Genomic DNA, 27,502 nt, shown 5'->3' with positions numbered 1-27,502 from the left:
ATATGGAATGTCTCAATCCAATTTATTTTTATGAGTATCCAAGAAAGGATTTTCCAATATAATATACTGTTCTAAAAAGATTTTATTTTTTTTCCATCAATACATCATCGTTCTCACTACCATTGAGATACATTTTTAGAAAAAAATATACATGTAAAAATAGTTTTATTTTAAAAACATTTCAAAAAAATAAACCATTCCTTCCAAAGTTACCTCCTTTTCTTTTATTTCCTCCATTATTTATATATGCCCCTACATTCTCATTTTTTCGCAACATCCATGCCACCCCCCTCTCTCCCCCTCCCCTCTCTCTAAAACCAACATTTTCTCTTTTACCTGGTCAGGTGCCAAGAGAGAGACACACACACAAAAAGTCCTCCCTTATTTATATATGCCCCTACATTCTCATTTTCCCCCCTCTCTCCCCCTCCCCTCTCTCTAAAACCAACATTTTCTCTTTTACCTGGTCAGGTGCCAAGAGAGAGACACACACACAAAAAGTGTATTCTATAGAGAGAGGAGAAAGGGAAAGATTGTGACTTTGATGATTGCCGAAAGTGGAGGGAGTGGCAGCGCAGCAGAGAAAAATGGGGAGGGCGACAATAGCAAAAGCATTTCTCGAACACAAATCTCTCTCCTTCTCTCTGGGCCCATCAGTATCAATCCCAAACCACACCGTCACTTATTCTCCTCCTCCTTCAACCAAAAACGTTGTAAAGCTTTCAACTTTCTCTCTCACACCTCCACTTCCACTTTTTCTCGGTCTTTATTGCCTGCCCATATGACACACAATTTTTATTTCCCACTCAAATTGTAATGGGTTGGTGGATGCTTGGCAAGAATTTTATACCCCCTCTCTTTTTAGTTGTCAAAAGATAGATACCCACTCAGGAGAGAGAGAAAAAAGTCCTGTTTTTTTACCATTACATGTATTAGAAATTTAGAAGAAAACTATTTTTCTGGGGTTCTTTTTGTTTTTCTTGATCTGGGTTTTCTTTATTTATTGGTGAATTGGACAGGATTGACTGGCTGCTTTGACGTTTCGATAGAATTCGAGGAGTTTTTATTTGGGTGTTGATGGAAAGATTGGCTTCGTGGTTTTGACGGTGGATTGGAGAGAATCAAGGCTCGATTTTGGTGCTTCAAGGATTGGAGATATATGACATTCAATGAGATAATAATGGAGCTTTTTGATCTGTTAATGCATAATTGGCTGTTGTCGAGCTAAGTTTTTTATGTACTTCAAGGAAAGCTTGCTAGGAGTTGATCAATTTTGTTGAGTGAAATTTTGAAGGTGAATTCTTGAGCTGTGATTCACTTTGTAAGCTTTTTATGTAACTGGTCCTTTCGTTCAAGGAATGATCAAAGTTTGAGACCTCAGGCGCTGGTTAGGGAATTGAGTGCCTTGCCATGCAAAGAAAGTCTGGACAAGTTCAAACTTGACTCTTCGAGGAAGCTCCTTTGAGTTGTTGAAATTTGAATTTTTAATGTCCTCTGACTGTCTGTACTGTACCTGACTGCATATCATTGTTCTTCTTGGCTTAATCGAACCTGAGGTAATTGTTCTATGTAGTCCATTTCTTTGTCTTGCCAAAATTTGTATACACATTATACCAGATGTGAACTTCGCTATATATTTTTAATATCACTTTTGATGATCATAAAGATTAAAATAAAGAAAGCTTAATACTCTAGACTAAAATTTTGCTTCTCTATGAGTGACAATCATGCCTTCTAAGATTACTGCTAGGATTCTATGCCAAAGGTACCTGATGAACGTGTTTTGAGGGTTAGCTGAATTTCTGTTTCGGAATGTTTGTAGCATGTATGGCCTTATGTTTGCCGATAAAATGTGTCTTTATCTTTATCTCGTTTTATCTGCTCCTTGGTTACTTGTTTATTTGTTAGCTATGTATTCTTGTCTGAAAATGAGAATGTAGTTCAACGCTGAAGAGGCTAGAACGGGAAGCTATTTCATAGTCTCCCCAATGTTTTATCGAAACTTTTGTTACTAGGTGTTTCAGGCTTACTGAAGTCATCTTTCCGGGCATGGTTTTCTAGGTTTTCACACGCTTCGAGGAATAGTGTTTTAAAACTTTCCACCTCTTTTCTACTGGTTCACCAGTCAAAAATGTTTTTTCGCCTTCACCTATTTTCTGATGATGTCATTATAGAAACCATCGCTGCTGCTTTCTATCACTAACCAGAGGATTTAGAGAGCAATCATCATCACACGTGCAGTATTATAGATGCATAATGTCATACCATGCTTACTACCTCTTCGATCCTTGATGCGGCTTTGCATTCATTTCTCTGCTGCTCATTGTCATGTGACTCGCGTCCCCATTTAATTTTTTGTCTGCAATGTCTCTGATTGGAAAATCTCTTTGTATCTCTTAGCTTATATGTGAGCTTTTGAATTGAAAACAACTCTGGTTAATACTCTTCAACTGGTGTTTCTTTTTCCTCATCCACTTCCTCAAATAAATCAGATATCATAGCACTGCCTGCGAGAAAATCTGGATCAACAAAGCATAATACAGTCAAAGAACTAGCCACTCATTATGGCAAAAAAATCACAGAGACGCCCTGTACGATATGAAAGAGACCAATCGGGCTGCATGTGGGGTTTAATGAGTATGTTTGACTTCCGCCATGGTCGATCAACGCAGAAGCTGATTTCAGATAGGAGGCGTGGGACCAGACATGCTGTTGGTAAGAAACTTTCTTTGAAATGCATATCAATCTGAATAGATAGCGCATATGTGGCTGCACATAGGCACACATGCACACATCCACGGAATCTTTTTTGTGTGGAAGGGATGGGTTAGTGCATGCAACATGCATGTGCTTTTCTTCCGTTGTTAATAAATCCCTTTGATGGAAGTGAATTTGAGAAGTGTCAAGGCATTGGTTGTGTTTATAAGGAATTTTTTGTCTTCTTGTTAAACGTTTTAAGCTGATTGTACTTTTGCCTTGCAATGGTCATTGGTTAAAGATAGATTTCTAGTATTCTTGTTTTAAGCTTATGAAACATATCAGTGAATCTCTTTTCTTCTGCAGTTACTGGAACTCCTAAGAAAAAGCTTGACAATCTTAGTGAAAACTGCCGAGGCATAATTGTAAGTGTTGTCAGCTTAAGCATCCAAACTCAATTTTCTTGATATTTGCAATGAACGCCTGTTGTAATGAGTAAGCTACCTGTAAATTACTTATTTTTCCTATTTTAAATATATCAGGATGGTGAAGAGAGCAGAAAAGCAACAAGTGATACCAATAAGCTGAGTGTGAAAAAGCTCATGGAGGAAGAGATGTTCAGTGAGCTAGACACAAAGAATGAAATAAACAATCCTGAGGTAGAACCAAAACAGTCAAATTCAGAAAATGGAGACCACAGAACAAAGAACCACAAGAGAAAAAAAAGTCGCACAAAAAGTTGTGATATACACTTGGAGGATCTTAGTGTTGCTGAAAGCTTGGAATCTGAACAGCATTGCCTTCATAATTTAGAGAAGCAATCTACGAAAAGTCTTGATATAGGTGAAATAATGGAGGATTTCTGCCATCAGATCCATCAGAAAAGCACAGATTATGTGGAGCATGACCAACATGATGAAGTTCAACATCAGCCAAACCAAAAGAATCCTGACTTCGAAGAGAAATTGAGTGAGGTAATAAAACTCATAAATGAGAAACTTATTGACAGGAAACATGTCACTGAAGATGGGGACCTCCACCGATCCGAAGAACTGAGGGATGCACTTCAGATTCTAACTTCTGATGAGGAATTGTTTCAAAAACTCTTACAAGGTCCAAAGTCCATAATGGTGAAGCATGTTCAAAACTTGTGCAGTGCTCAGGTTGAGAAAGATGGCGACTCCAAGTTACTTGCCGTATCTAACTTGTTAGAACAGGGGCTTCATGGCTTCAGACATTCTGGCGAGGCTATCCATGGTAAACAACGCAAATTTTTCAGAAAAAAGACCAAATCTCTGGAAAAGAACCCATCAAAGGAAAATAAGGCATCTCAAGCTTCAAATAGAATTGTAATATTAAAGCCTGGCCCGACAAGCTTGCTACTACCTGAAAATGAAAGCAGTATTGGATCATCACCAGAATCTCAATTCATCATCAGAAACAAAGGACCAATTGAGAGATCTGCTTCTCACTTTTCTCTGACTGAAATTAAAAGAAAGTTGAAAAATGCTATGGGAAAGGAAAAGCAGGAAACCTCTACTGATGGGGCTTCAAAGAGATTTTTTAACAAACATGCTGTGGGAAATAGTGAAAAAGGATTCAAGGAGAACCTTGGAAGGAATTCTCCAAGTAAAGACCACTTCTTTATTGAAAAAATTGCTAGACCTCCCATGGGTGGCAAAATGAGAGAGAAGACTAGCAAGTTGAAAGAATCTGAAATAAGTGTGGAAGATGAAGCCGTTATTTATCCCAAGCAAAGGCCATCTAACATCTACATCGCGGCCAAGAAACATCTCTCTGAGATGCTGAGCACTGACCAAGGGGATGTGGGTTTTTCAAGCGGGCCTGTGCCAAAAACCCTTGGCAGGATTCTCTCCCTTCCCGAGTACAATTTTTCGCCGCTTGGTAGTCCAGGAAGGGATTGGGAGCAAGGCTTTCTGACAGCACAGATGAGATTTTCTACCAGTGAAAAATTTCAGAAACATGAAACCAATGTCAGCCATTTAGGTCGAACAGCATTAAACTCAGAGCCTCTGTCATCTGTTTCCAATGACAGCATCTGGGATAAAAAACAAGCTTCTTCAAACCCAAATGCAAGTGCCTCAAATGAACTTCATGATAAAGAAGAGAAAAACTTTTGCTCTATCAGCGATGAGATGCCTTCTGAAGGTAGTTTTTTTTTTAATCATAGGATGTAGATAGATAAATCACCATGCTGATAATTTTTTCTAATATAGGCCTTCTCAAAATTTTATGCAGGTGAAGTGGAGGTTGTAAAAAAAACTGCAATTGAAGAAGAGAGCAATATCTTAGATACTTTCTCTGAACCAAGCAGCTCTCCGCTTGATAAACACAAAAATAGTGATATGTCTGACGTTTGTGATAAAAAAGAATATTCAGAATGCTTGGAACATGTAATTTTACTGGTTGCCTGTCCTTTTCAGTTCATCACACATCTTTAACATTTTATTCTAATAATTCTACTGTGCTTTTCAGGAATCATTTGAAGAAAACCAGCCTCTATCTTCTCCATTAACATCTCCATCCACCTCTTCAAACACCAAAAAACTTAGTTGTCTTGAGGTTACATCTGAGATACCAGAACGGCCCAGTCCTATATCTGTTCTTGAGCCACTTTTCCCAGAGGAGGACATCACCCCAGCAAGCATCAGACTTGAACCTGGTAGGTCTTCATAAAGAAAGTCTAGTGACTTTTAATATTTGTTTAGGAATTCACATCGCATGGTTCTCAAGCTAATTTTAGTTCATTCTCTTATCTATCAGTTGAACTGCCAGTGCAACCCTTGAGAATTCAATTTGAAGAACATGAACCTTCAGCTGCAGATCGAAACATCCCTCTGAAAGCTTCTGTGGATGGCAAGGAATCGGTATTTGAGTATGTAAAAGCAGTGCTTCAAGCCTCTGGCATGAAGTGGGATGAATTTTATATGAAATCACATTCTTCAGGACAGCTTCTTGACCCGTCATTATTTTTTGAGGTAGAATTCTTTTCCAACCAGCTTTGTTGTGACAAGAAGCTTCTCTTTGATTCTGCTAATGAAGCTCTTGTGGAGGTATATGAGCGGTATTTTGGCTTTGGTTGCTTCCCTGGGATATCATTTGTAAAATCTACCATCCGGCCTGTCCCAGACATGAAAAATGGCATTTATGAGGTTTGGGAAGGAGTCTCTTGGCATCTCCTCCCATTGCCAATGCCTCATACTTTGGATCAGCTTGTTAAGAAAGATATGGCAAAAACTGGAACATGGATGGACCTTCGATGTGATAGTGAAACTATCCTTGTTGAAATTGGTGAGGCCATTTTTGAAGATTTGATGGAAGAAGCCATTTTTGGTGATCTGATGGAATAAAATTTATCCATCCGTGTAAATGAAAATTCAGAGTGTGGAAATCATTTGATTCCAGCTGAGTTGAAGGAAAGTGTGAGCAAGTGTGGAGTCGTAATTACAGTTTCTTCTATTCGTTTATTGACTGATCTTGTGTCCAGGCGGGAATGCAAGCAACCTTTTGAATGACTTGACATGACACTTCTTTTACTTTGCCCATTGAAATCATGTGCACAACAGTACAGTTTGGAAGCTCTACTAAACACAGCATCAAATGAATGAAGGATCTACACTACTTCAAGGGTAAAAATCACGAGCCCAATGTGCAAGCGCTTCTTGCTGCGTTGTGAAGACTAGATTTCCATGGCAGTTTTTGCGACCATGACCACCAGATCAGTGCCTTACATTCGGCGAGAATAGTAGCGATCAACACTGTAGAATTTGTACATATCGTGCCTTGTGTGTTAATAAATTAGGCTGTGTGCATTTTTTCTTTTCTTGTTCTCATTTCATTCATTCTTCTGCAGAGTCTGTGTTACATGTATTTCCTTTTATATTTACAAAGCTGGGGTTGGATTGTGACTGTTTTAGCGGGTAGGGGATGTGATGACACTGAATTGTGTATGCAAATAACAAGCTGTGACTGTTGTGCTTTGAGTCGCGAATAATCAATATAGTTCACATACTTGATCCACAAGATAATTGTGTTTGAGTTCAGGATTATCTTATGCTTGGCGTCCAAGTATAATATTTTGAAGAGAGATGGCTTTTTCTTCTTTATTCATTAAAAGAAGCAACCATATCATTCTTTAGCATGTCACCATGATCCCCAAATCTTATGAAGCATATATTTTAATCATCCATTCGAGAATCCCATGTTTGATGATTCCTCCTCCGTTCTTCTCTGAGCCTTTATCTGTAACGTGACCGGCAGCTCACATTACTTGACTCTGCAGTCGACCTCATTGAGTAGGATCCCGGAGAGGACTTCTTCTGTTAAAGGGCCTCCAGATAAAGCAAAAGGAGAAGAGAGATTGTAAAATGTTTCTCGAGCTAGCCCTATATACCTTAATTAAGAATATTCCTAGATGGATTTGAGGGAAGTAACCCGTATTTAGATTCATGTGTTCCTGAGAAATTTCTTTCTCGTTACCTCCTCTAAATTTCACTCCTAATATTATATATACTTGAATCAAGCCTATAGTGGTGCTCACTCAAGAGCTAGATTTAGAATGTATTTGATATTATGATAGTTGTTATAGTTATAGTTTAAAAAAAGTTATTTTATAAAAAGTATTTTTAATTTAAGTTGATTTGAAAAAATAGATGTTTGGTTAAAACTATAGTTGAAATTAAAGTTGAAAAAAAATAGTTTAATGTGTTTGGTTAATAATACTTTTGAAATTGAGGTTATAAAATAATTTTAAAAAATATATATTAATATTGATAGTTTTTAATTTAAATATTATAGATTTAACTTTTGTTATTACATCATGAAATAAAAAATATTTTATATGAAATATTTTTTATTATTCTATTAAAATATCTACAATTCCATCATGTATGAAATATATCCAAAAAGAATTACAATTTTTTTTATTTTTTAAACGCGCAATAATATCAGGTAAAATACAATCAAGATCGAAATTGGGATTGCGATTAAATTCTATAAATACTACTTTATCAAGCGATCTCTGTCTAATTTATGTAATGTTATTAAATAATATTAAACACTAGTTTTTTAAATAAAAAATAATTAAAAAATTAAAAATAATTTTTATTTTACTGGGTTGAATATGTTTCAATATATTTTAAGTTTTGAACTGGAATCAGTCCGACCGCAACTATATACATATATACATGCTAATTAATTAATATGCACAGTGCATTGAAACAAAAGCAGCCTCTTGCTGCTATGCAATTATTGAGTTTGCAACACAGTAAAAGATGGGACCTATAAATAGTTAACGATGTTTTCTCCTATAACTAAATATATATTTACTGTGTTTTATTTCAATGTAGCCGCAGCCGCGTAGACAAACAAAATCTTAATTAACAAATACGCATCACCCTGTTGAGAAGGCTGGGCTACAAGCTCTATGAGGCCTAAAAAACATTCAAAAACCTCTAGGCAACTTCGGGGCCTAATCAAGACAGCCTATCGAGACTTCTCAACAACAATCTGCCATGGACCACTGGGCCCACCACCATAATCCAATTAGATGGGCTTGATCATTGACAAGGATATATGCATTGTTTATTTATTTTATCTATCAGCCACGCGCACCAAAATACAATAAATATTACATATAGTTTCATGATACAATTGAACTAAGATTGTTCTTTGTAATAAATTTTTTTGGGGTTACAACAATTCAGTTTCTTTAATTATGAAATTACTTACTATGACATTGTTGTTCGTGTTGAACAACTTGTTGGCATCCTGGGGTTTTTTACAGTATTTAGATCCACATAAACCCAATTAGCAAATAATTTTTCAGGACATTCAACCATGGGGTTTGAGTTTTATTGCATGGTACAAACACTTTCGGGTTCCTGTGTGCTTGTATCTTGGAGTATAGCAAGAGATTATGAAATCAACTGCATCTAAAATTAAAGAGAAAAAGAAAGAAGAGAATAATAGCAAACAACAGGAACAATACCAGAGCTACTTAACAAAATGAAAGGTTAATTAAATCTTGATGTGACAAGTAACATTTCCTTAATACAAGCATGCGTTTGGCCCACCTTGGCTCCGCGTCCTACCAGGTCATGATATGGATATCTTCACTTGATTGTGGCTTGTCCTCCACCGAGCTATTTTTTTTTTATTTAATATAAAAAAGATGTCAAGATGACACAATTGTTATTAAAAAAAAACTAGTCATTGACTAAACAATGTTTAATAAGTTTGAGTAATTTAAATAATATAAATAAAAAATTATATTAATAATCAAAAAATTAAAAAAATATACAACATGACAAAACAAAAAAACTCATTTGACACTAATAGAAAGATAATGATGAGATCTTTTCAATGTGACTGCAAGGTAAATTTTGGTTATGGTACAATATCGCCTGAAAGATACGGAAGGCTTGATGTCGTGTGTTTTACACGTATTAACAATTTTTTTAACAATATTTATATTATTTAAAAGATCAAATTGTCATTGTCAACTTATTAATTAAAAAGACAATATAAAAAGATAAAAGACAACCTAGATATAAGTTTCCATGGTCTTTACATGTAAGGGTAGTATAGTAGTTTTATTATAACTTTAAAACATTAAAAATTCAAACTGTTCTTGTATGATATTTTAAAATATTTTATATTTTTTTTTAGTAATACAGTTATTATTATGCATTCAAAGTGTCTTAGATGCACTGTAAATTTTTTATGGATTTTAATTTTTAAAAAAAATTATAATTATTTTTGTGGACTCCTTTATTTAAGAACACGTTGCAATATGTATTTCTTAGAAATTCAAATTTTTTTACTAAAAATTAATTTTTTTGTATATTTTTAATCTTTTTAATATGTTAATTTTAAAAATAATTTTTTTAAAAAAATATTATTTTAATATATTTTCATACAAGAAATACTTTCAAAACCAGCATTGCCCAAAAAAGCATCACTTTGCCCGGAAGGTGAAAGGGAGCTAGTAGGAGTGCTCAATTATCAACAGTACTTAGAACAGTCTGCCCATTTTGACAAAAAGAAAAAAGGTAAACACCCGCATAGAAAGTGCCATGCCCACAGGTTTATCCCCGCTCAATTGATGATCAAGCCACCCTTCACTTTCCTTTGTGCTCATTTAATTTCTGAAAAAGAGAGCCGTTCCCTTTCTCATGTTCAATCGATTTACACGTGATATTCTCTCTGATCATGTAATCTTGCCTAAAATCTTAGATTAAATAATCTTTTAGAGTAAGAACATATAGAATTGATTGATTGAAGTTGTTACATGCTCCTAGTTCCAAACCAGTTAGCCTGTATGGTAAGCAATTACAAAAGGAGATCTGTTTACCAGCAAACTTGGATGCAATGTATCAATATGTTGATTTTCTCACCAAAATTGGATTCTTCAACTTGACAACAGCCCAGCAGCTTATACATTGATCTTGATCCCTTTTTTTATATCCTCCAAGGGATTGTTGCATACAATGAAGTGCTTGCTTTAAGCAGCAGACTCATAATCATGCATGTGAACAAGATACGACGATGCCGCACTTGAGAGTCTAACTCTTTAGTCCACTGCAAGGCTTACTTTATAGCCGACCGAGTTCAACCCTCTCTATGCACCTGCCTGTCACCCCGCGGTGTCTTACATGTCTGCTGAGCTTGCAGGATGTTCAGCTGGGCTATGAGATTAGTCGTGGTGCGCGCAAGCTGGCCCAGACATCTACGTTAATAATAAAAAAAGATGTGACGATGCCTAAAACCGTCCAAAAGCACTAGTGCATGATCAAGAGGGGAGGGTGGGCAGTGGGAGACTTGAGCAGAGCTAATACGGTCTTGGTTTTACATTTTGAAAGTGTTTTTTTTATTTTAAATTATTTTTTATATTTTTAGATCATTTTAATTCATCGATATCAAAAATAATTTTTAAAAAATAATTATAATTACATTATTAAACACCCTCTTCACATGTTTTTGTATAGAATTGACTCTCAAATCAAGATATAATAATCATACCAATTATTACTTAAGTGTGTATGGATGCATTAAAAACCATTATCCAGGCTTATGCAAGTTTTTAACAAGATGAGATTCGCTTATTCATAAAACCAAGGAAGGTGAAATTCCATGCTTTGTCATTATGGGAACTGACCAAATTACCTCTCGTCATCACGTCCCCAACCATTACGCATGCAAAATCGTATACCGACTAAACCGTCGCAATATAACAACACATGCCAGCGATAATAAACACAATTTATTGATGCCATTCAATGCTTCAACTTGGCAACGACTATCCGTTTGTTCCTGCACATTGAAATTAAATTTATCCTTTGGTTCTCACACTCTGGTTGAGATTTAAATTTCTTAAAAGAAGAAACGTATGCCTTTAACCATCGAACCTAGATTGTTTATTTATGTTTACGTGGGATTTCGCTAATCATCCTCCACTTTTTAAGTGCGGTTACTTGCAAGTTGCAATCCAATTCATAATCCCAGATTGCCGCTATTTCTTTCTCCAAGCTTGTTAATTTGTTTTTGTGTTCAATTTTTTTTTTGGATTATTTTAACCAGTTGATGTTAAAATTGAATTTTAAATAATACAAAATATTAATTTAATGTATTTTAAAATACAAAATATCTTAAAAAATTATAATTATCATAACATCAAATATTATTTTTAGTGGGATTTAAGGATTTTTCGATAATAAAAATATTTTTTTATGGTTCATTAATGAAAATATATTATAAAAGGGTGAAGATTGCTAACCTCCAATTTAAGATATTCAATGACTATTTATAATTTTTATATTTTAATTTCTTTTTATCTGAGAAATTGTAAGTCTTTTTCTTTTTTATATATATACAAATGTGAAGGCAGGCAATTGTTCAGAATAAGTTGTTAAGATTGTTTAGGTAATATCTTGTCAAAATTACAAACACTTAAATTTAACAAGTTGTTAGGATTGTTTAGGTAGTATCTTGTTAAAATTACAAACACTTAAATTTAACACAGATAAATTTAAAATAAAATTAATTTGATATTTTATTTATTACAATTCTTTTGATATATACTGTATAAATATTTATCTATGTTTTTGTTTGTATTTTATTAATTTTATAATAGTAAAATCAACAAATAAACAATAAATACCCAATCAGCCCTGTAGTCCAATTACATAAGTTAAATGCAGGAATTGGGAGCGAGGATTGTGCCTTAAAATAAACTGGGTAGATATTATACGTGTATGTTTGGAAGTGTTTTTCAAAAGTGTTTTTAAAAAAAATTAATTTTTTTTATTTTAAATTAATATATTTTTAATATTTTTATTTATTTTAATATGTTTATCTTAAAAATAATTTTTTAAAAATAAAAAACTATTATTAATATATTTTTCTAAATAAAAAACAACCACAACCATACTTCTAAACATAATTTATAATTTTTTTGGTGCCTATTATAACCACTCCATTGCGATAAGTTATCTAAATCAAGTCTTTTAACTCTCCTTTCAAATACATATATCATCCATCTACCAAGAAATAGTATAAATTCTAACACCTGAGCAATCTTTTTTCTTTTTAAACAACGGTGCAATCTCAATACCTTGTTCACCCAGGTCAGAAAAACGCCCCTTTGAACTTCGGGCTTCTTACAAGCAGCTTATAATCCAGATGACGGTAATCGAAGAAGTACAAACGATTGATATCGCTAGTTAACTAGCTGCCAGTAGATGTCCACAAGTACTCCACCCATGAGAAAGGACTGTTCTACTTGCTGCTTCGTTGTCAATAGGAACAGTAAGGAAAATAAATTTTTACTGCAGGCTCATCCTATCCTCAAAAACACACTGTTTCTTGCAGCTTAGGTACAATTTAAAATGTTTTTATTTAGAAATATATTAAAATAAAAAAATTATTTTTTATATTAACAAATTAAAATAATATAAAACATTACAAAAATTTATTTTAAACAAAAAATTTAAAATTTAAAGATACGAAATTTACATTACATTCTCAAACACTCCTTGATCAGCTTATCAGATTTGGAAGTGAGCTGATACACCATACTATCGAGTCTTTGGCACTTCCTTTTATTGAAATTTAATAGAAAAGAACACACACGGGCGTAGGAGATGTATGGGATGACTCACTGCACTGGCAACTACGGCACCGGCGACCACTCGCCAACGCTGACTGCATTGACGCCACCTTTATTTGAAGATGCACGGAGGGAACCGGGGATCGTGGCAGGTTTAATGTTAGAGTAGCATCTCCAATTCAACATTTTTCAGGTCTCCATATCGGCGGGTTTCAATGTTAATTCACGTGCTCCAAAATACAATATATTTAAAAATAAGATTGTTCGTGGTTGGATCACGAGTGCATCAAAGGTTATTGTTGAAAAATTTCTGTTCTCCACAATATAGAGATTATCTCACAATGAATGCCTTTTAGTATCCTTAGAAGGTTTTTTTTTTTAGAGTCTCGTGGAGGCTGATGTTTGGTAATATGTTTGAAAAGTATTTAAAAAAAATTATTTTTTTATTTTGAATTAATATGTTTTTAATGTTTTCAAATTATTTTAACATTCTAATCTCAAAAGTGACTTTTAAAAAATAAAAAAAATATTATTAATATATTTTTTTTGAATAAAAAGCACTTTGAAAAGCAATTACAACCACACCAAACACACTAAAATTAGTAAATTTTAAGAAGAGATGAATAATAAATATAGTAAAAAAAATAAATTTCAAGAATAAAAATATTTGTTTTTATTTTGATGTGATAAATATTATAGTACCAAGAAGAATTTATCTATTTAGAATGTGAGTTTTGAACTCTTATTTGAATGCTTTAAAAGATATTTATATCCTTTAGATCAAGTAATTCCCTCTTTCTTTAAAGGGTAAAAATGTTTGACCTCGCCATTTTAATGGGGTGTAAATATTTATATTGTTATTATTAATACGAAACAAATTTTTATGATATAATCTTTCATGTCAGTCATTCCATGGTGGTCTATTCAGAGAATTCTTCTTATCTTTAAATGATTTTCGAAGATAAAAAAATTAAACAATTACTAGTTAGTGTTTGTTAAGCGTCTTTCTTGGCATATGAGTTCAGCACTTAGTCGAGTCTATATCAAAATAGGTTCGCCTTGGAATAAATTATCTTGGCACTTAGACTTAACATTTAATAAAGTCAACGCCAAGTTAAGTCCACCCAGAAACAACTTCTTTTGGTACTTGAGCTTAATGCCCGACCAAGCTGGGTTAATCCAGGGCACGTCCTCTTTGCGCATAGGTTGGCAATCATGGCTAAATCCATGCGAAGTCGAACTCAACCTAACTGTCTTCTTCCAATAAGGAACTTCCTGGTGCGTCACCAATCGAGTGATGCGTTTACTTTGAGATTAATTTCTTTTCAAAGAATAGACATACTTCTCGGATTGTCACTAAAAAAGTTTATGAAAATACGGATTAATGTGCGTTTTCTTTTTAAAGCATGGACATGGTTCCTAGTTTGTAATTAAGAAAGTGTTTGAAAACATGGATTAATACGTGTTTTAAAAAAATTTAATTTTTTTTATTAAAGATTAATATTATTTTATGTTTTTTTATTGTTCTAATACTCTAATCTTAAAAATAAAAATAATATTTATTTTAATATATTTTAATATAAAAACATTTTAAAAAATAATTATAATCGTACCACCAAACATGTTCCTATCAAGAAATCCTTTTGGATATTAATTTCTTTACAAGGCATTGAAGAGGAGGGACCATTCCTGGAGGCGTCTATGGTTGACTAGATTCGGAAAGCTGACGTGAGAGTGCCTGAGGGTTAAAAACAAAAAAAGGAAAAGAAACAGAAAAAGCTTCCACTTTCCCCCATTCTAATTCCTATCCAACCCTGGGGACATTTGCCTTTTCTAAGATGGATCCCGTATGTTCAAAATCTAATCCTCGATTCCATTTCCCACCTATCTCTCCAGGTCTCACGCGTGCACATGAAAGGGCGCTGGTGTTGGCTGGTGGTCCCTTATAGGATCATGACAAGCAACATATTTACCCCCCATCTTGCACTCAATTCTCAGCTGGATCCCCTATCCGTCCTAGCAATTCTTGAATCTAAAACCATAAAAATAAGGATTTATTTGTATGAAAACGACGCTGTTTTTGTCATGAATCTGGATTAGTTTTGAACCATCATTCAATAACTATTTACATGGTAGTTACTTGTTAGGTTAAAAATCATTAATAGGAGAGACTTTGGAGGTGCTTGGGGGCGTGGTAGCACTTTTTTTATAGTATTTTTATTTAAAAATATATTAAAATAATTTTTTTATGCTAAAATTATTATTTTTAATATTAATATCAAAATAATTTAAAAATACTAAAAAATAATAATTAAAAAAAATATAAATAGATAAATATTTTTTAAAATATTTTTGAAATGTAAAAACAAACTAATATTTTCTTATTCAAATTTAAAATCATACCCCGTACCAGTCGTGAAAGATTTATAAAATTATTTTAAATTATTTTCCAAAGATGTTTATCATTCCCGTCTATTAAAACTTGAGAACAAAAATATTGGTTGGCTCTTGCATGCACCAAGAGAGTGGGCTAATTTAACATTCAATCACTGCTCGTAAGCACGATTTGTAAAGCTGGAGATGATAATCTTCTCACAACCAATTCAAAGACTTTTGACTGTTTTTGTATATTTGGGGGATTTAATATGTTGTCGGACCTAATCATGTATATTTTTTTTAGATTAATGTGGATGTCTGAATCAGCTTGCGTACATCACGACTAATCATGTATATTAAATGAGAGGAATCGGGAAGAGTTATTACGAGATGTCACGTGGTCTTTTTTCCAACTAGGATAGGGTTAATGGTAATTTTCTTTAAAAAAATAGAAAATATTTTAATTGCTTTGGATTTATTAGTTAATATGTGCTAACAAGCTTTTGAAATAAAAAGTAGAAAAGACAACATCCTTCATAGTCCTTAAACATGTATGATGTGATCTGCCATATAAATACTTTATGTTTAAAATGTGGTTCACTGTATAAACATTTTGTGTACACAATATTAATATAGTGATTTTTCCATAAACATAGTATAATATTACATGTCACTCTAGAGTCAATAATGCAGTGTCCTTTCAGTATAGTTCCTCAACTAATAATATTGTGTCATGGATTAAATATTTTTTTTAAATAAGTATGCAAGTTTTTTCAATACATTTCATGACAAAAAATTATAATTATAATAAAAAAATGTATGTATTTAATTAAATAATGAGCAATTTATGCTAATAAATTCCAAAAAAAAATACTGACAATAGCTAAAGACTAAATTAGAAAAATTAAAATATAAATATAGATCAAAATATTTAATCTTGTAACATTGTCATTTACCAATTGTATTTAAAGATTTTATTTATTAAAATCAAGTTTTTATTTAATCAAGCAATAATAAAAATAGACAAACACATGAAAAAGATATGATAAAATTAAAGAAAAAAATATTATGCAAAGTTGAATATATAAAAAAAAAAAACCATTTAATGTGAAAATAGTAAACTAAATAGTTTCTAACAAGAGACCAACTAAAAAAAAAAAAGAGATAAATATGGATGCAGATACATAATCTCAAAAAAGATGCATAGACTAGGTTATATTTTAATAATCTTGTTTCTTAAAATCAATATTTTAGTTAATAAAATAATAACAATAAAAAAAGCAGCCAAAGAAAAGTGATCTAATAAAATTAAAGAAAAAAATTAACAGGGATGCACAAAAATAATATCTTCCAATATTAGAAAAAAAAATGTGAATCATATTTGTAAACTAAGTAAAAATTAAACCATGGTATATTAAAAAAATCATAAAAAATTAAAATTGAAAAGAAAAATAATTAATAATAATTCAACATTGAAAAATAAGATTAAAATAACAAAAAAATAATAAAAAGTTTACTCTATGCACACAAATATAAAAAAAGCTTAGGTGTTTGGGTCTCTCCGTCTATATTTACATTCCTAGATTAAGGTTTTTTTTTTTTTCAAGAGGCAAACAACTTATGGTCCATCTAATTTTTTTTTTAAAAATAAACAATACATTATGTGTTAGTCTAGTTTCAAGCAATCAAAGGTTACCTGAAATTCAGGCCATGAGTTTTTTTAGTTATGAAACTTGATTTTTATTTTTTTTTATATTTAAAATTCAGAAAAACATTTTGATAAACCCATTAATAATTCTAAACAACCTAAAAAATTGTCTATAAGTCTAAAATAACTCAAGGTTAAAAAACTTTTTAAACTTGAATCTATTATCCCAAGCAACATGGAATGCAAAGAACACTTATGTAGATTTTTTTTTATTTAATGAAATATGTTGATATCAATTCTTTTTTATGATTAGAATTAATATTAATCAAGACTTTTTCTCCGTGCAATTAGAATTTAAGCACTTTCTTTCTTTCATTTTTCAAATGAGGAACCAAAAAACAAGGAAAGTAAGTCCTGTGCCGTAATAAAAAAATTTTATACATTAAGAGATTAAAAAGTCGTGTAAAGAATGTAAAATTACTAAATACACCCCGTATTAATATGAAAATAACAAATAAATCAAAATGAAAGTGCCAAAACACCTTCCAATGCATAACTAACCTCCTATCTTTTCTAGAGATACATGTTTATTTTTCCTGTAGTTTAAGATGTGAAAACCCTGAAATATCCTTTATCTAGAACTCAATCTATTTTATGACTTTTGGGGTAAGAAAGTATTTATACTAAAAATTATGAAATGTAAAAAAAACCCCTTGATCAACAATTTTAATTTTTGTTTATATTAAGGGCATGATAGTTTTTTATTACATAATTAAAATTAAAAAAACTAACATAAACCCATTTAATCTTTTAATTACCAATAAATATGTTAAAAGACCAAAATATCCTCACATCAAATGCTTCTATTTTTTTCAATAAGAGGGCAGAAGGGCAATATTACTTGGATAAAAATACCCCTACTTCAAGCCTTCATAAATAAAAAAAATCCGTTGTGCAAGTCACAGTAACGGTAATTTTCCATGTGATTTAGAATTTCCTACAATATAATATAATCGATAATAATAACAACATTTATCACATTTTTCACCGCTTGAAAAAGCCTTCAACACAGTCCCAATTTTCTGCTGGCATTCCCTCTTAACTCCCAGTCTCTTCCCTTCAAAAATCCCTCCGCATAAACACAAAACACCAAAGTCCCAAGGCTAAACACGTAAAACAGACAACAAAAAATCAATTTCTAACACCATTGATATAATAATTATTATTTTGTATGGTCGCTTCGGTTTCTATTGTTCGAAGTTCGAACACAGGAAACAAGTAACATCATCATCATCGTCATCGTCATCGTCTCCAAAATAAACAAGAAATAGCTGAAGAGTCAAACCCTCTTCTTTCTCTCTCTCTGTCCACCGTAAAAACATTAAAAAGCAGCCCACACCTTCCCCCCCCCCTCCTCTCGCTCTCTCTTCGAATCTTAAATTTCTTTGAAGGAAAGAATTTTTTCCCCTCCCCCCCCCTCTCTTAATCGCGCTATATTGCAATCTATTCACTTTTTGCTTCAATTACGAATCTGCCATCAAAACCCTAGCTTCCTCAATAGCTTGCTTATCGTGCTCGAGCCCAGTGAATCAGAGCCCGGTGTAAACCCTAGTTTTGATTCTTGTGGATATGGTGATTTTGTGTGTGAATTGTTGATTTAAATTGATTAAAGGTATTTGTTTTTATGGTAATTTAGATTGGATTTATGGTTGTTATATTAGGTTTTGGACTCATATTGTGTGGTGTTCGGGGTTTTAGTAGCTTGAGGTTGCTGGGTTTAGAGGGAAAGATTGAATTTTGAGTTATTGGTGACAGTTCTTAAGCTTAGGTCTTGTAGATCAGAGTAAATTTGATTAGTTTTGTGGTGTTGTTTTACAACTAACATTGCAAGTTTGGTTATTTTGATTAAGATTTTGGATCAGAGCATGTAACACATACTCGGGTCATGTATTTCAAGTTGAAAAGTTCGTTACTTGATGTCCGTGTTCAACCCTTTGTTCTTGATATTTGATATTAGAAACCCTAGATATGCTTGTTCCAGGACCACTGGATGGGGCAGGAAAGAGGGGGTCTTGGACTGGTTCAAACTAGCTACTAGAAGAGATGGTTGCCACTCCAAAATGCTGACTTAGGTTTTGAAATTTTTACCTTAGGGTTTGTTTGTGTACTTGTTTATTGGAAAATGAAAAGGACTATTCTGGTTTATATACCTCATATTTGATTATCAGCAATTTAGAGTTCCAAATCTTAATTTTCCCTCCAAAACACCATTTGTAGTTGTGTCTCAAATTTGCATCGATTTCATGATAAACAAAACTAGCAGGTGAAGGAAGCGACTGTTTTTTTTTCCCTTACCTTATGTGTCTAGGATATGCTCCTGTGGCTGTTCATGGCAACATTTTTCTGTACATTATCATGTTACTGGATTCATTTAAGCCCAACGGTATAGATTTTTTCTTTCTTTGCAATTTTTTTTCTTGTTTCCATTGTGCTCAACTGGTAAGTTTTGTCTGCTATGAAAAATAATTGGCTTCATAGCCACAGGAAATCATGCTCATCATCTAAGAGATTGGTGATTGCAAAAAACAGCCTTTTAAATGCAAAAAACAGCCTTTTAAATTCAAATTATATGGTTGTTGATGGAATTTTATCAATTAAGTTGTAGATTTCATGCTTGAGGTCATGCAGCTGGGTTTTGTTTTTTCATTTCTTTGAATCTGTATCTTCTGTGTTGTTTTGGTTTTCCACATGATTTAATATGTTTTTCTCAATGTGGTTTTAGCTATAGAGCTTGTAGTAGTTCAATGTTGGGAGCAGTATGCAGATGGTAGTTTGGAGAAATGCAAAGGTATCATGATGCCAGCTGCACCAGTGCAGTTAACAATAGCTCCATTGGAGGAGCATCTGCTACCCAAACTGATTCATCGTCATTGGCACCCAACTTCTCTATAAACCCTAGGTAAATTGGTTTTCAATATTTTTTGCCTTTCATGAACTGTTGATAATAAATCAGTGGCTCCTGGCTCTGAACAGTCACATTTTCTAGTTTCATGCACAATACAATGTCCACATGCCTTTGGTCTGTGATAAGCTTTCAAGTGTTGCCTGCTGATCATTTTCAGAACAAGGTTGTTGAATCTTCTGTGCGTGTTCACTTTCTTACAATAGTCATTTGGGGTCCGGTGAGAATGCAAGGAATTTTGTTTGTTGGATATTGATTTCCTGGATATTCTGGTACACCTACACACATATCTATGAATTTCTATATTGAAATTGCTTCTTAGTTCAAAACACATCTGCACATCTCTGTGTTTTGTACTAGCCTCATAAAGAAAGGGCCAGGTACTCAACTATTTTCATTATTACATCAGTCACTGCCTAGCTCTCTTGTTTTATTTCAGCTGCATGTTAACTGTTAGATATTGAGATTTTTCTTGTTTTCCTTGTTCCTGCTGTCAGTATGATGATCTTTCCTTTTCTTTTCAAATAGATACAATTTGCAGCAGTTTTCTTCAAAGAGTTGCATAATTTTTAACATTCTGAAGGGCAAATTTGCTGCTCATGATTGTATAAACTCAAACTGGTGTTCTGTACTGTGTAGGCGACTTCCTCCTCTAATACCGTACAAGTTGAAGTGTGATAAAGAACCTTTGAATTCCCGGTAATTTCATCAATAGCATAACTTGCAGCACACACAACAAAAAAAAAAAAAGGAAAATAAAAGCGTTGGCACCAATTTCCATTTAGTTAGTTATATCTTTTCATTTGTTTGGAATAATTTCAGTTAAGAATTTAATAGACTTTCATTATGATTTGGGATGCTTGCTGTTTAAAATTTTCTTCCTAGTTCCATCTTTATTTGCTGTTTATGGTTCTTATCCATTGTATAATCATCTCTTTCTAAATCTTAGACTTGGTCCCCCTGACTTTCATCCCCAAACGCCAAATTGCCCTGAGGAGACTCTCACTAATAAATATGTTGCGTCCGGATATAAGGAGGCAGTTGTTGAAGGACTTGAGGTATTTTTTCATTCATTAATGCTTTGTCACATGCAACATTATAAATGTCGACAACTTGCTGCATTTTAGTGGTTGTTTGTCTTGAACATTGCCGCAGGGAAAAAGAACTTAAATGCCTTTCAAGCTTATGATGTTATCTCTGCTCACACCATCTCAACCTCAAACTTGCTAGAGGAAATTATATTTAATGGATCCCTTTATATTTAGTTGCTTAAGTGATTTGAATTCTGAGAATTGGTTTGTTAATATGTACTTGTCAAAATTAGGTCTTGATATTTGCATGCAAATATTTACAAGCCTTGATGTCGATAACTGTTTTTTTTTTTGTTCTGTGAGCTCTCAGGAAGGCAGAGAAATCTCACATACTCAGGCTCCAAATTTTACCAGTCCTGTTGTCAAAAAATGCAAAGAGGTTTATCACTTCTATTTGGAAGCTGTGATTTTTTTTTTTTTTTTATAAATCTCTGTTGGAAGCTATAATGTTTGTTTAATTTTTTGTTCACATTTGAAAAGCTACTCTCTCATGAAGGTGATTAGCAGTTACTAATAGTGGAACTTTACTCTTTCAGGCTACCAGAAAATGTCTGAGGGCCATTAACGAGTCTCGTGCCCAAAAGCGCAAGGTATGCCCTTTCCCTTTCTAATTATATGTTGTATTTATGACAGTTTTTTTTTTCCCGACGTGAATGCTCCGTATATGTTGATCTCGCTTGTATTTGAAACTGTGTTCTTTTACATTTTCATCATCAAGTCTGAACATCTATGCTCATCATGACAGGCTGGCCAAGTTTATGGTGTGCCTCTTTCTGGTTCATTATTAACTAAGCCTGGTGTATTTCCTGAACAAAGACCTTGTGTTGAAGACTTCAAGAAGAAATGGATTGAGGTAATAATATAGTTTCGAAGTTTCTCTAAAAGAAAATGCGCCTGCTATGATGAACGGATAGTATCTCACCTCTATTTTTCAGTCCTGTTTGCTAGAGTTATATTTTAATACCTGGTTGTAAAATGCAATATCGCAAATCTGCCTGGTCAATGGACCTATTTTTTAACTTCCTTAAAGCCCATGTGGATGCCTAGGAACTGTGATGCATGTCATTCCTAAACCTACTTGGTTGTGATATGCATTGAATTGTGGGAGGGAGTGGGTGCTCTTAAGCAAAGCCCATGTGGATGCGTGGAGGAACTGTGATGCATGTCATTCCTACACCTAGTTGGTTGGTTGTTATACACATTGAATTGTGGGAAGGGGGGGGGTGCTTTTAAGTTTAAATTTTGAGAAGAAAAAAACTGACTACATTTTATCTTGGCAGGTACAAAAAACTATGTACCTGTAACATGCTTGTCCTTTCTAACTAGATATGCTTAAAGTTGTGACCATAAAGTTGTTTTTTATGCATGGAAGATAGAGCATCATGAGTCAAGTGAGGGACAAGGTTGAAATATTGTTATAAAATTTCCATGTAGCATCAATCTCTGACATACTTTTTTCTGTATAACAGCGCATGGTGGTTGTGATGATTTGTCATATGTTTTAATACTTATAATTGGAATAAGCTGTAGTAATTGGATGCAGCATATGAAGTCTACAATTAAAACATAGTATATGCTTGTCAAAGTTGCTGAGGGAGATTTTATGTGCATAGGTAAAATTGTCTACATATGAAAATGGAGTGCCTTTTATATTTCCATGCCCATCTTTTCTATTGATTCAACTTTAACTTTTTAGTAGCACTCAATTGTCTCTAACTGATATGTACTGTTCAGTTGTATTCATGAAAAACATTTTAGATATCAAATAGAATGTTGGAGCTCTGTATGCTGGTGTTACTGAAATAAATTGAGAAGAGCATCATATGAGCCAATATTTATGCATGTAACCTTGGAAACTGCCTATTGTGTTTCCTATCATCACATGTTTGGAAATTTCAGCTGATAAACAGTCCTACTCTCTTATTGGCTTCCTTGTAACACCTTTTTCTTTGTTCCTTATACCAGGGTTTATCACAGCCCCATAAAAGATTGCGTACTTTGGCTGATCATGTGCCACATGGATATAGGAAGAAATCACTTTTGGAAGTTCTTATCAGGAACAATGTACCATTATTACGAGCCACTTGGTTTATTAAAGTAACTTATCTTAATCAGGTAGAGCTGCTTGAACACTAGCACTAGCACATGGAGGTACTTGCTTATTTCACTATTTTCAAAAGCAGATTATGGCCATCTTTTGTAGGTACGACCAAGTTCTACCAGCATTTCTTCTGGGACGTCTGACAAAAATCAGGTGTCCCGCACGGAGCTCTGGACAAAAGATGTTGTTGATTACTTGCAGTCCCTCCTGGATGAATATTTATCTAGAAACAATCCTCATTCTGCTCCACACAGCAGAGATAGATCACAACAAATGCTTTATACTGGCTCAGCTCAGCACAGAAGTGATCCAGCACTAGCTATCATTGATGGCGAGGAGCCTTCCCTACATTTTAAGTGGTGGTACGTGGCTCGGCTCTTGCACTGGCACCATGCAGAGGGGCTGCTTCTTCCTTCAGTAATCATTGACTGGGTTCTTAGTCATCTACAGGTATAAGCTTAACCATTTACTTATTGTACTTCTTCCAAGGCACAAGATAAATTTCATGCTCCTCATGTTAAGATTGCAAGTACTGAATCGGGTTTCTTGGCTTTTGGTGGGTTTTGTATGCTAGTGCAGGAAAAGGACTTGCTTGAGATTTTGCAGTTGCTGCTGCCAATCATATATGGTGTTTTAGAAACTGTTGTTCTTTCTCAATCATATGTGCGCACTCTTGTGGGGATTGCAGTTCGTTTCATTCACGAACCTTCTCCAGGAGGTTCAGACCTGGAAGATAATTCTCGGCGGGCCTATACAACTTCTGCTTTAATTGAGATGCTTCGGTATTTGATATTAGCTGTACCGGATACATTTGTCTCTCTGGATTGTTTTCCTTTACCTCCAATTGTAGTGTCTTATGCAGTAAATGAAGGGGCATTTGTATCAAAGGCATCTGAGGATGCAAGAAAGACAACAAATAATTCAGCTGAAGTTGCTGATGTTTTCAGAAGTAAAGGGCTCGATGCTCAATATCATTCTTTGTCCTTTGATCGGGTTGTTTCATTCATTCAGAAGCGTGCAGATAACCTTGCGAAGGCTGCTAGCTCTGGCTATCCAGTTCATAGTGTGGCTAAAGCTGTACAAGCTTTGGATAAAGCTCTTTCACTGGGAGACATCAGAGAGGCTTATAGTTATCTTTTTGAAAATTTTTGTGAGAGAGCTGTTGATGAAGGCTGGATAGAAGAAGTCAGTCCATGTCTAAGATTGTCTTTGAAGTGGCTGAGGGGTGTGAGCTTGTCACCTGTTCGCTCTGTATTTTTGCTTTGTGAGTGGGCAACATGTGATTATAGGGATTTTCGGAGTGCCCCACCTCGTGAACTGAAATTTACAGGCAGAAAGGATTTTTCTCAGGTTTATATTGTGAGTCGGCTTTTGAAGTTAAAGATACAAGATCTGCAAAGTCCATCTGTATGGAAGAATGAGAAATCCCCTCGAGTCAATAGCCTCGCAAAAGTTTCCAATGAGCCTAATTATTTTGGCTGTATCCCTAGGGGAAATGGACATGGGATTAAAAGCATCTCCAAAACAGTGAATAGAAAAGGTACTAATACATCAGATATATTTGGAAGTCCAGGTCCTTTACATGATATCATAGTGTGTTGGATTGATCAACATGAAGTGTGCAGCGGGGAGGGTTTGAAGCGTCTTCATCTGCTCATTGTGGAACTTATACGTTCTGGGATATTTTCCCCCCAGGCTTATGTGAGGCAGTTGATAATTAGTGGAATAACAGATACAAGTGGTCCTGCACCTGATCTTCACAGACAAAAGAGACACTACCGAGTCTTGAAACATTTACCTGGGCCCTTCGTCCATGATGTTTTGGAAGAGGCAAGGGTTGCTGAAGGGTCTGAACTTTTGGAGGCAATGTGTGTTTATTCAAATGAACGTCGCCTTCTCCTTCGCAGACTTCTTTGTGAGCAATATCAAAATTCAGATAAATCAAATATATCATTGAAGAAGCTCAAGCATCATCCACCCATTGCTGGAAAGGATGGTGCTTCCCCATCGTCCTTTGAGCAGTGGAAAAATATCTATCCCCATTCTTCGAAAGTGAAAACTGAAATGGACATTGAAAATCTAAAGGATTCCATATCAGCACTGTTGCAACTCCCAACATACTCTACATCTTCAGAGACAGGATTGGATGAATCTCAAGGGAGTGTTAAGAGGCCTGCTGAGTCAATAGGCAGCAAAATGGATATAGTAGAAACACCTGGCTGCGAAGACTGTAGAAAGGCAAAGAGACAAAAGTTAAGTGAGGAAAGGAACTCATGCCTTCAAGGGCAATCTCCGTTATCAGATGATGAAGATACCTGGTGGGTACGGAGGGGGGCTAAATCCTCAGATTCCTCTAAGGTTGATCAACCACCAAAGTCGTCCAAGCAGGTCTCTAAAGGGAGGCAAAAGGTTGTGCGTAAAACGCAAAGCCTGGCTCATTTAGCTGCAGCTAGGATTGAGGGTAGCCAGGGAGCTTCTACAAGTCATGTTTGTGATAGTAAGGTAAGCTGCCCTCACCACAGAACAGGAATAGAAGGTGATAATCTCAAGTCAATGGATGGAATCGGAAAAGTGCGTGTTGGAGATATTGTTTCAATTGGTAAATCCTTAAAGCAACTGCGTCCTGTAGAGAAGAGGACAATCACAGTTTGGTTGATAACTGTTGTTAGGCAGCTTGTTGAGGAGACTGAAAAGAATGCAACCAAGGTCAGCCAATTTAATAGATCTTTTGTTAATGTCGATGATAGGAGCTCCATCAGATGGAAGCTTGGTGAGGATGAGCTGTCTGCTATATTGTATTTGATGGATGTTTGCAGCGATTTAGTTTCCTCAGCAAAGTTACTGCTGTGGTTGTTGCCAAAGGTCCCAAGCAACCCTAATTCTACTATCCAGAGTGGGAGAAATATTATGATGCCACCACGAAATGTGGAAAACCATGCTTGTGAAGTGGGTGAGGCATTTTTGGTATCTTCTCTCCGAAGGTGAGACTTGCAAAATTTACTAGTTACAGTGTCCTAGTTTGTTCTACGCTGCTTCTTGATATTCATAAAGTGCTTATTGCTTAATAATCTTTACAAAATACATTGAAGATGTATATGTTTAATTGCTTAATAATCTTGATAAAATACATTCTAGTTTTTGTTAGAGTAATTTGCTTTTTAGTTCTTTGGATTCTAGAAGTGGTTTAACATTGGTTCCTTGTTTCTAAAACCAATATACTAGTTTTTGACAATTTTTTTTAATGTGAAAAAGCTTACTCTATTCGTACTCTTTAATTTCTTGCTAGATATGCTTTACACAAAACTATGATGTTGGTTTTAGAAGTAGAAGAAATAAAGTTCAACAGCATAAAACCTCAGGGGCTCATAAATAAATTACAAATCAAAATACTTAATAGTTTGGTGATACATTTATAGAAAACTTCTACCCCGAGCACATGCAATGGAGCAGTAGACAGTCAAGTGAAATCCAATACATGAAATAATTTGATCTATGCGCAAGATCGTTGTGGTAAAGGCAGCCAAAGGAATCATTACCGCAAGGCATAGAGGAGGAGGTCATAAATGTCTATACTGTAAAATCAATTTTTGACGGAATGAAAAATACATATATGGTAGAATGGTAACCATAGAATACGACCCTAATCGACTGTTTTATTACTGTTTAGCTATTTGCTGATTTGCTTAAAAGATATTGTTCCTACTACTTTGTGTATGTTGTCTACTGGTTTTGCTTGAATGCCAGTAAGATCTTTACCATTCCTCTTCCTTATCTTTATACCTGCCAATCTACATTCATTTGCTATTTGTTGCTAGAATGTTATTTTAGGATCCTTGTATTTTGTTTCCATGTCACGCTACTCCTTCCTTATCTCTGCAGTTGAAATTTGAGCTTTTAGCTTATTCACATTTTATACTAGTGTTGTACTGTTTAAAGGATGCTATGGCCAAACGCTTTTACTGGAATAAATACTTTCGGAGTTCTTCAATGATCTTTTCAGAGTTCTTCAATGATCTTTTCAGAGTTCTCCAATGATTTTTTCGGAGTTCTTCAATTATTGTTTTACTTCGCTCTACTTTTATGTTGTATTGTACCTGCATCCTGCACATGCTTGTTGAACCATCTGTATACTCTTGTAAAAAGAGTACCGTCTGCACATGCATGTTGCCTCCTTTATTAGTTTTTCTCCTTGTACTGGCTTGTAAATTGATGGTTCCTGCACACTTCCGTGAAGCAATTCTTATTTTGTTGTTTCTTTTTGTTATTTAGTTGGATGTCTTATTTTCCATTTGTCTATTATTCTGTTCCATCTTTCTAATAAAATTTTATTCTTGTCTAAAAAAGAATTAACTTAGTAGTTTTTTTGTTCATCACATTCAATTTTTTCAGGTATGAGAACATAATTATTGCAACAGATCTTATTCCTGAAGTTTTGTCAGCCACAATGCGCCGTGTTGCGACACTACTGGCATCTAATGAAAGAATTTCAGGTTCAGCA

At 34.2% G+C, this 27,502-nt stretch overlaps 2 protein-coding genes across 7 annotated transcripts in view; both read left to right on the top strand.

The window, feature by feature from the left end:
* Positions 1-420: 420 nt before the first annotated feature.
* Positions 421-6,739, top strand: LOC105133892 (uncharacterized). 3 transcript variants are annotated; one of them, XM_011038060.1, is made up of 8 exons: positions 421-713; positions 1,020-1,556; positions 2,493-2,715; positions 3,064-3,122; positions 3,240-4,866; positions 4,957-5,111; positions 5,194-5,380; positions 5,482-6,739. In XM_011038060.1, the coding sequence occupies exons 3-8, from the start codon at positions 2,565-2,567 to the stop codon at positions 6,066-6,068; spliced, it is 2,766 nt and encodes a 921-aa protein (XP_011036362.1). In that variant the 5' UTR covers positions 421-713; positions 1,020-1,556; positions 2,493-2,564; the 3' UTR covers positions 6,069-6,739. The 3 variants fall into 3 exon arrangements, with proteins under 3 accessions (XP_011036362.1, XP_011036371.1, XP_011036355.1); XM_011038069.1 differs by having other exon boundaries at positions 421-1,556; positions 2,498-2,715; XM_011038053.1 differs by having other exon boundaries at positions 421-1,556.
* An 11,306-nt stretch (positions 6,740-18,045) lies between these two features.
* LOC105133872 (mediator of RNA polymerase II transcription subunit 12) overlaps positions 18,046-27,502 on the top strand; it is a 15,303-nt gene continuing 5,846 nt past the window's right edge. Inside the window, exons 1-11 of one of the 4 annotated variants that reach the window (XM_011038030.1) lie at positions 18,046-18,295; positions 19,627-19,809; positions 20,452-20,511; positions 20,762-20,870; positions 21,214-21,282; positions 21,440-21,493; positions 21,649-21,756; positions 22,869-23,018; positions 23,107-23,454; positions 23,584-25,985; positions 27,394-27,502. The exon at positions 27,394-27,502 is cut by the window's right edge and continues 2,471 nt beyond it. In XM_011038030.1, the coding sequence (XP_011036332.1) occupies positions 19,691-19,809; positions 20,452-20,511; positions 20,762-20,870; positions 21,214-21,282; positions 21,440-21,493; positions 21,649-21,756; positions 22,869-23,018; positions 23,107-23,454; positions 23,584-25,985; positions 27,394-27,502 (3,528 nt within the window). In that variant the 5' untranslated portion in view covers positions 18,046-18,295; positions 19,627-19,690. Of the gene's footprint in view, positions 18,302-18,338; positions 18,523-19,626; positions 19,810-20,451; positions 20,512-20,761; positions 20,871-21,213; positions 21,283-21,439; positions 21,494-21,648; positions 21,757-22,868; positions 23,019-23,106; positions 23,455-23,583; positions 25,986-27,393 lie in introns of those variants that run through there. The other 3 variants (XM_011038014.1, XM_011038039.1, XM_011038024.1) reach the window with 3 other exon arrangements.

Source organism: Populus euphratica, unplaced genomic scaffold (assembly GCF_000495115.2).
Source record: "Populus euphratica unplaced genomic scaffold, PopEup_1.0 scaffold2.1, whole genome shotgun sequence".
Lineage (NCBI taxonomy): Eukaryota > Viridiplantae > Streptophyta > Magnoliopsida > Malpighiales > Salicaceae > Populus > Populus euphratica.
Note: the sequence above shows the minus strand (reverse complement) of the source record. Positions and strands in the feature narration are given on the sequence as shown.

Bases quoted from the DNA above. Each gene is read 5' to 3' on its own strand.
- LOC105133892 (XM_011038060.1), top strand. From the start codon at position 2,565: ATGGCAAAAAAATCACAGAGACGCCCTGTACGATATGAAAGAGACCAA. The intron at 2,716-3,063 runs GTAAGAAACTTT...TTTCTTCTGCAG, and splicing joins TGGGACCAGACATGCTGTTG to TTACTGGAACTCCTAAGAAA. The intron at 5,112-5,193 runs GTAATTTTACTG...TGTGCTTTTCAG, and splicing joins ATTCAGAATGCTTGGAACAT to GAATCATTTGAAGAAAACCA.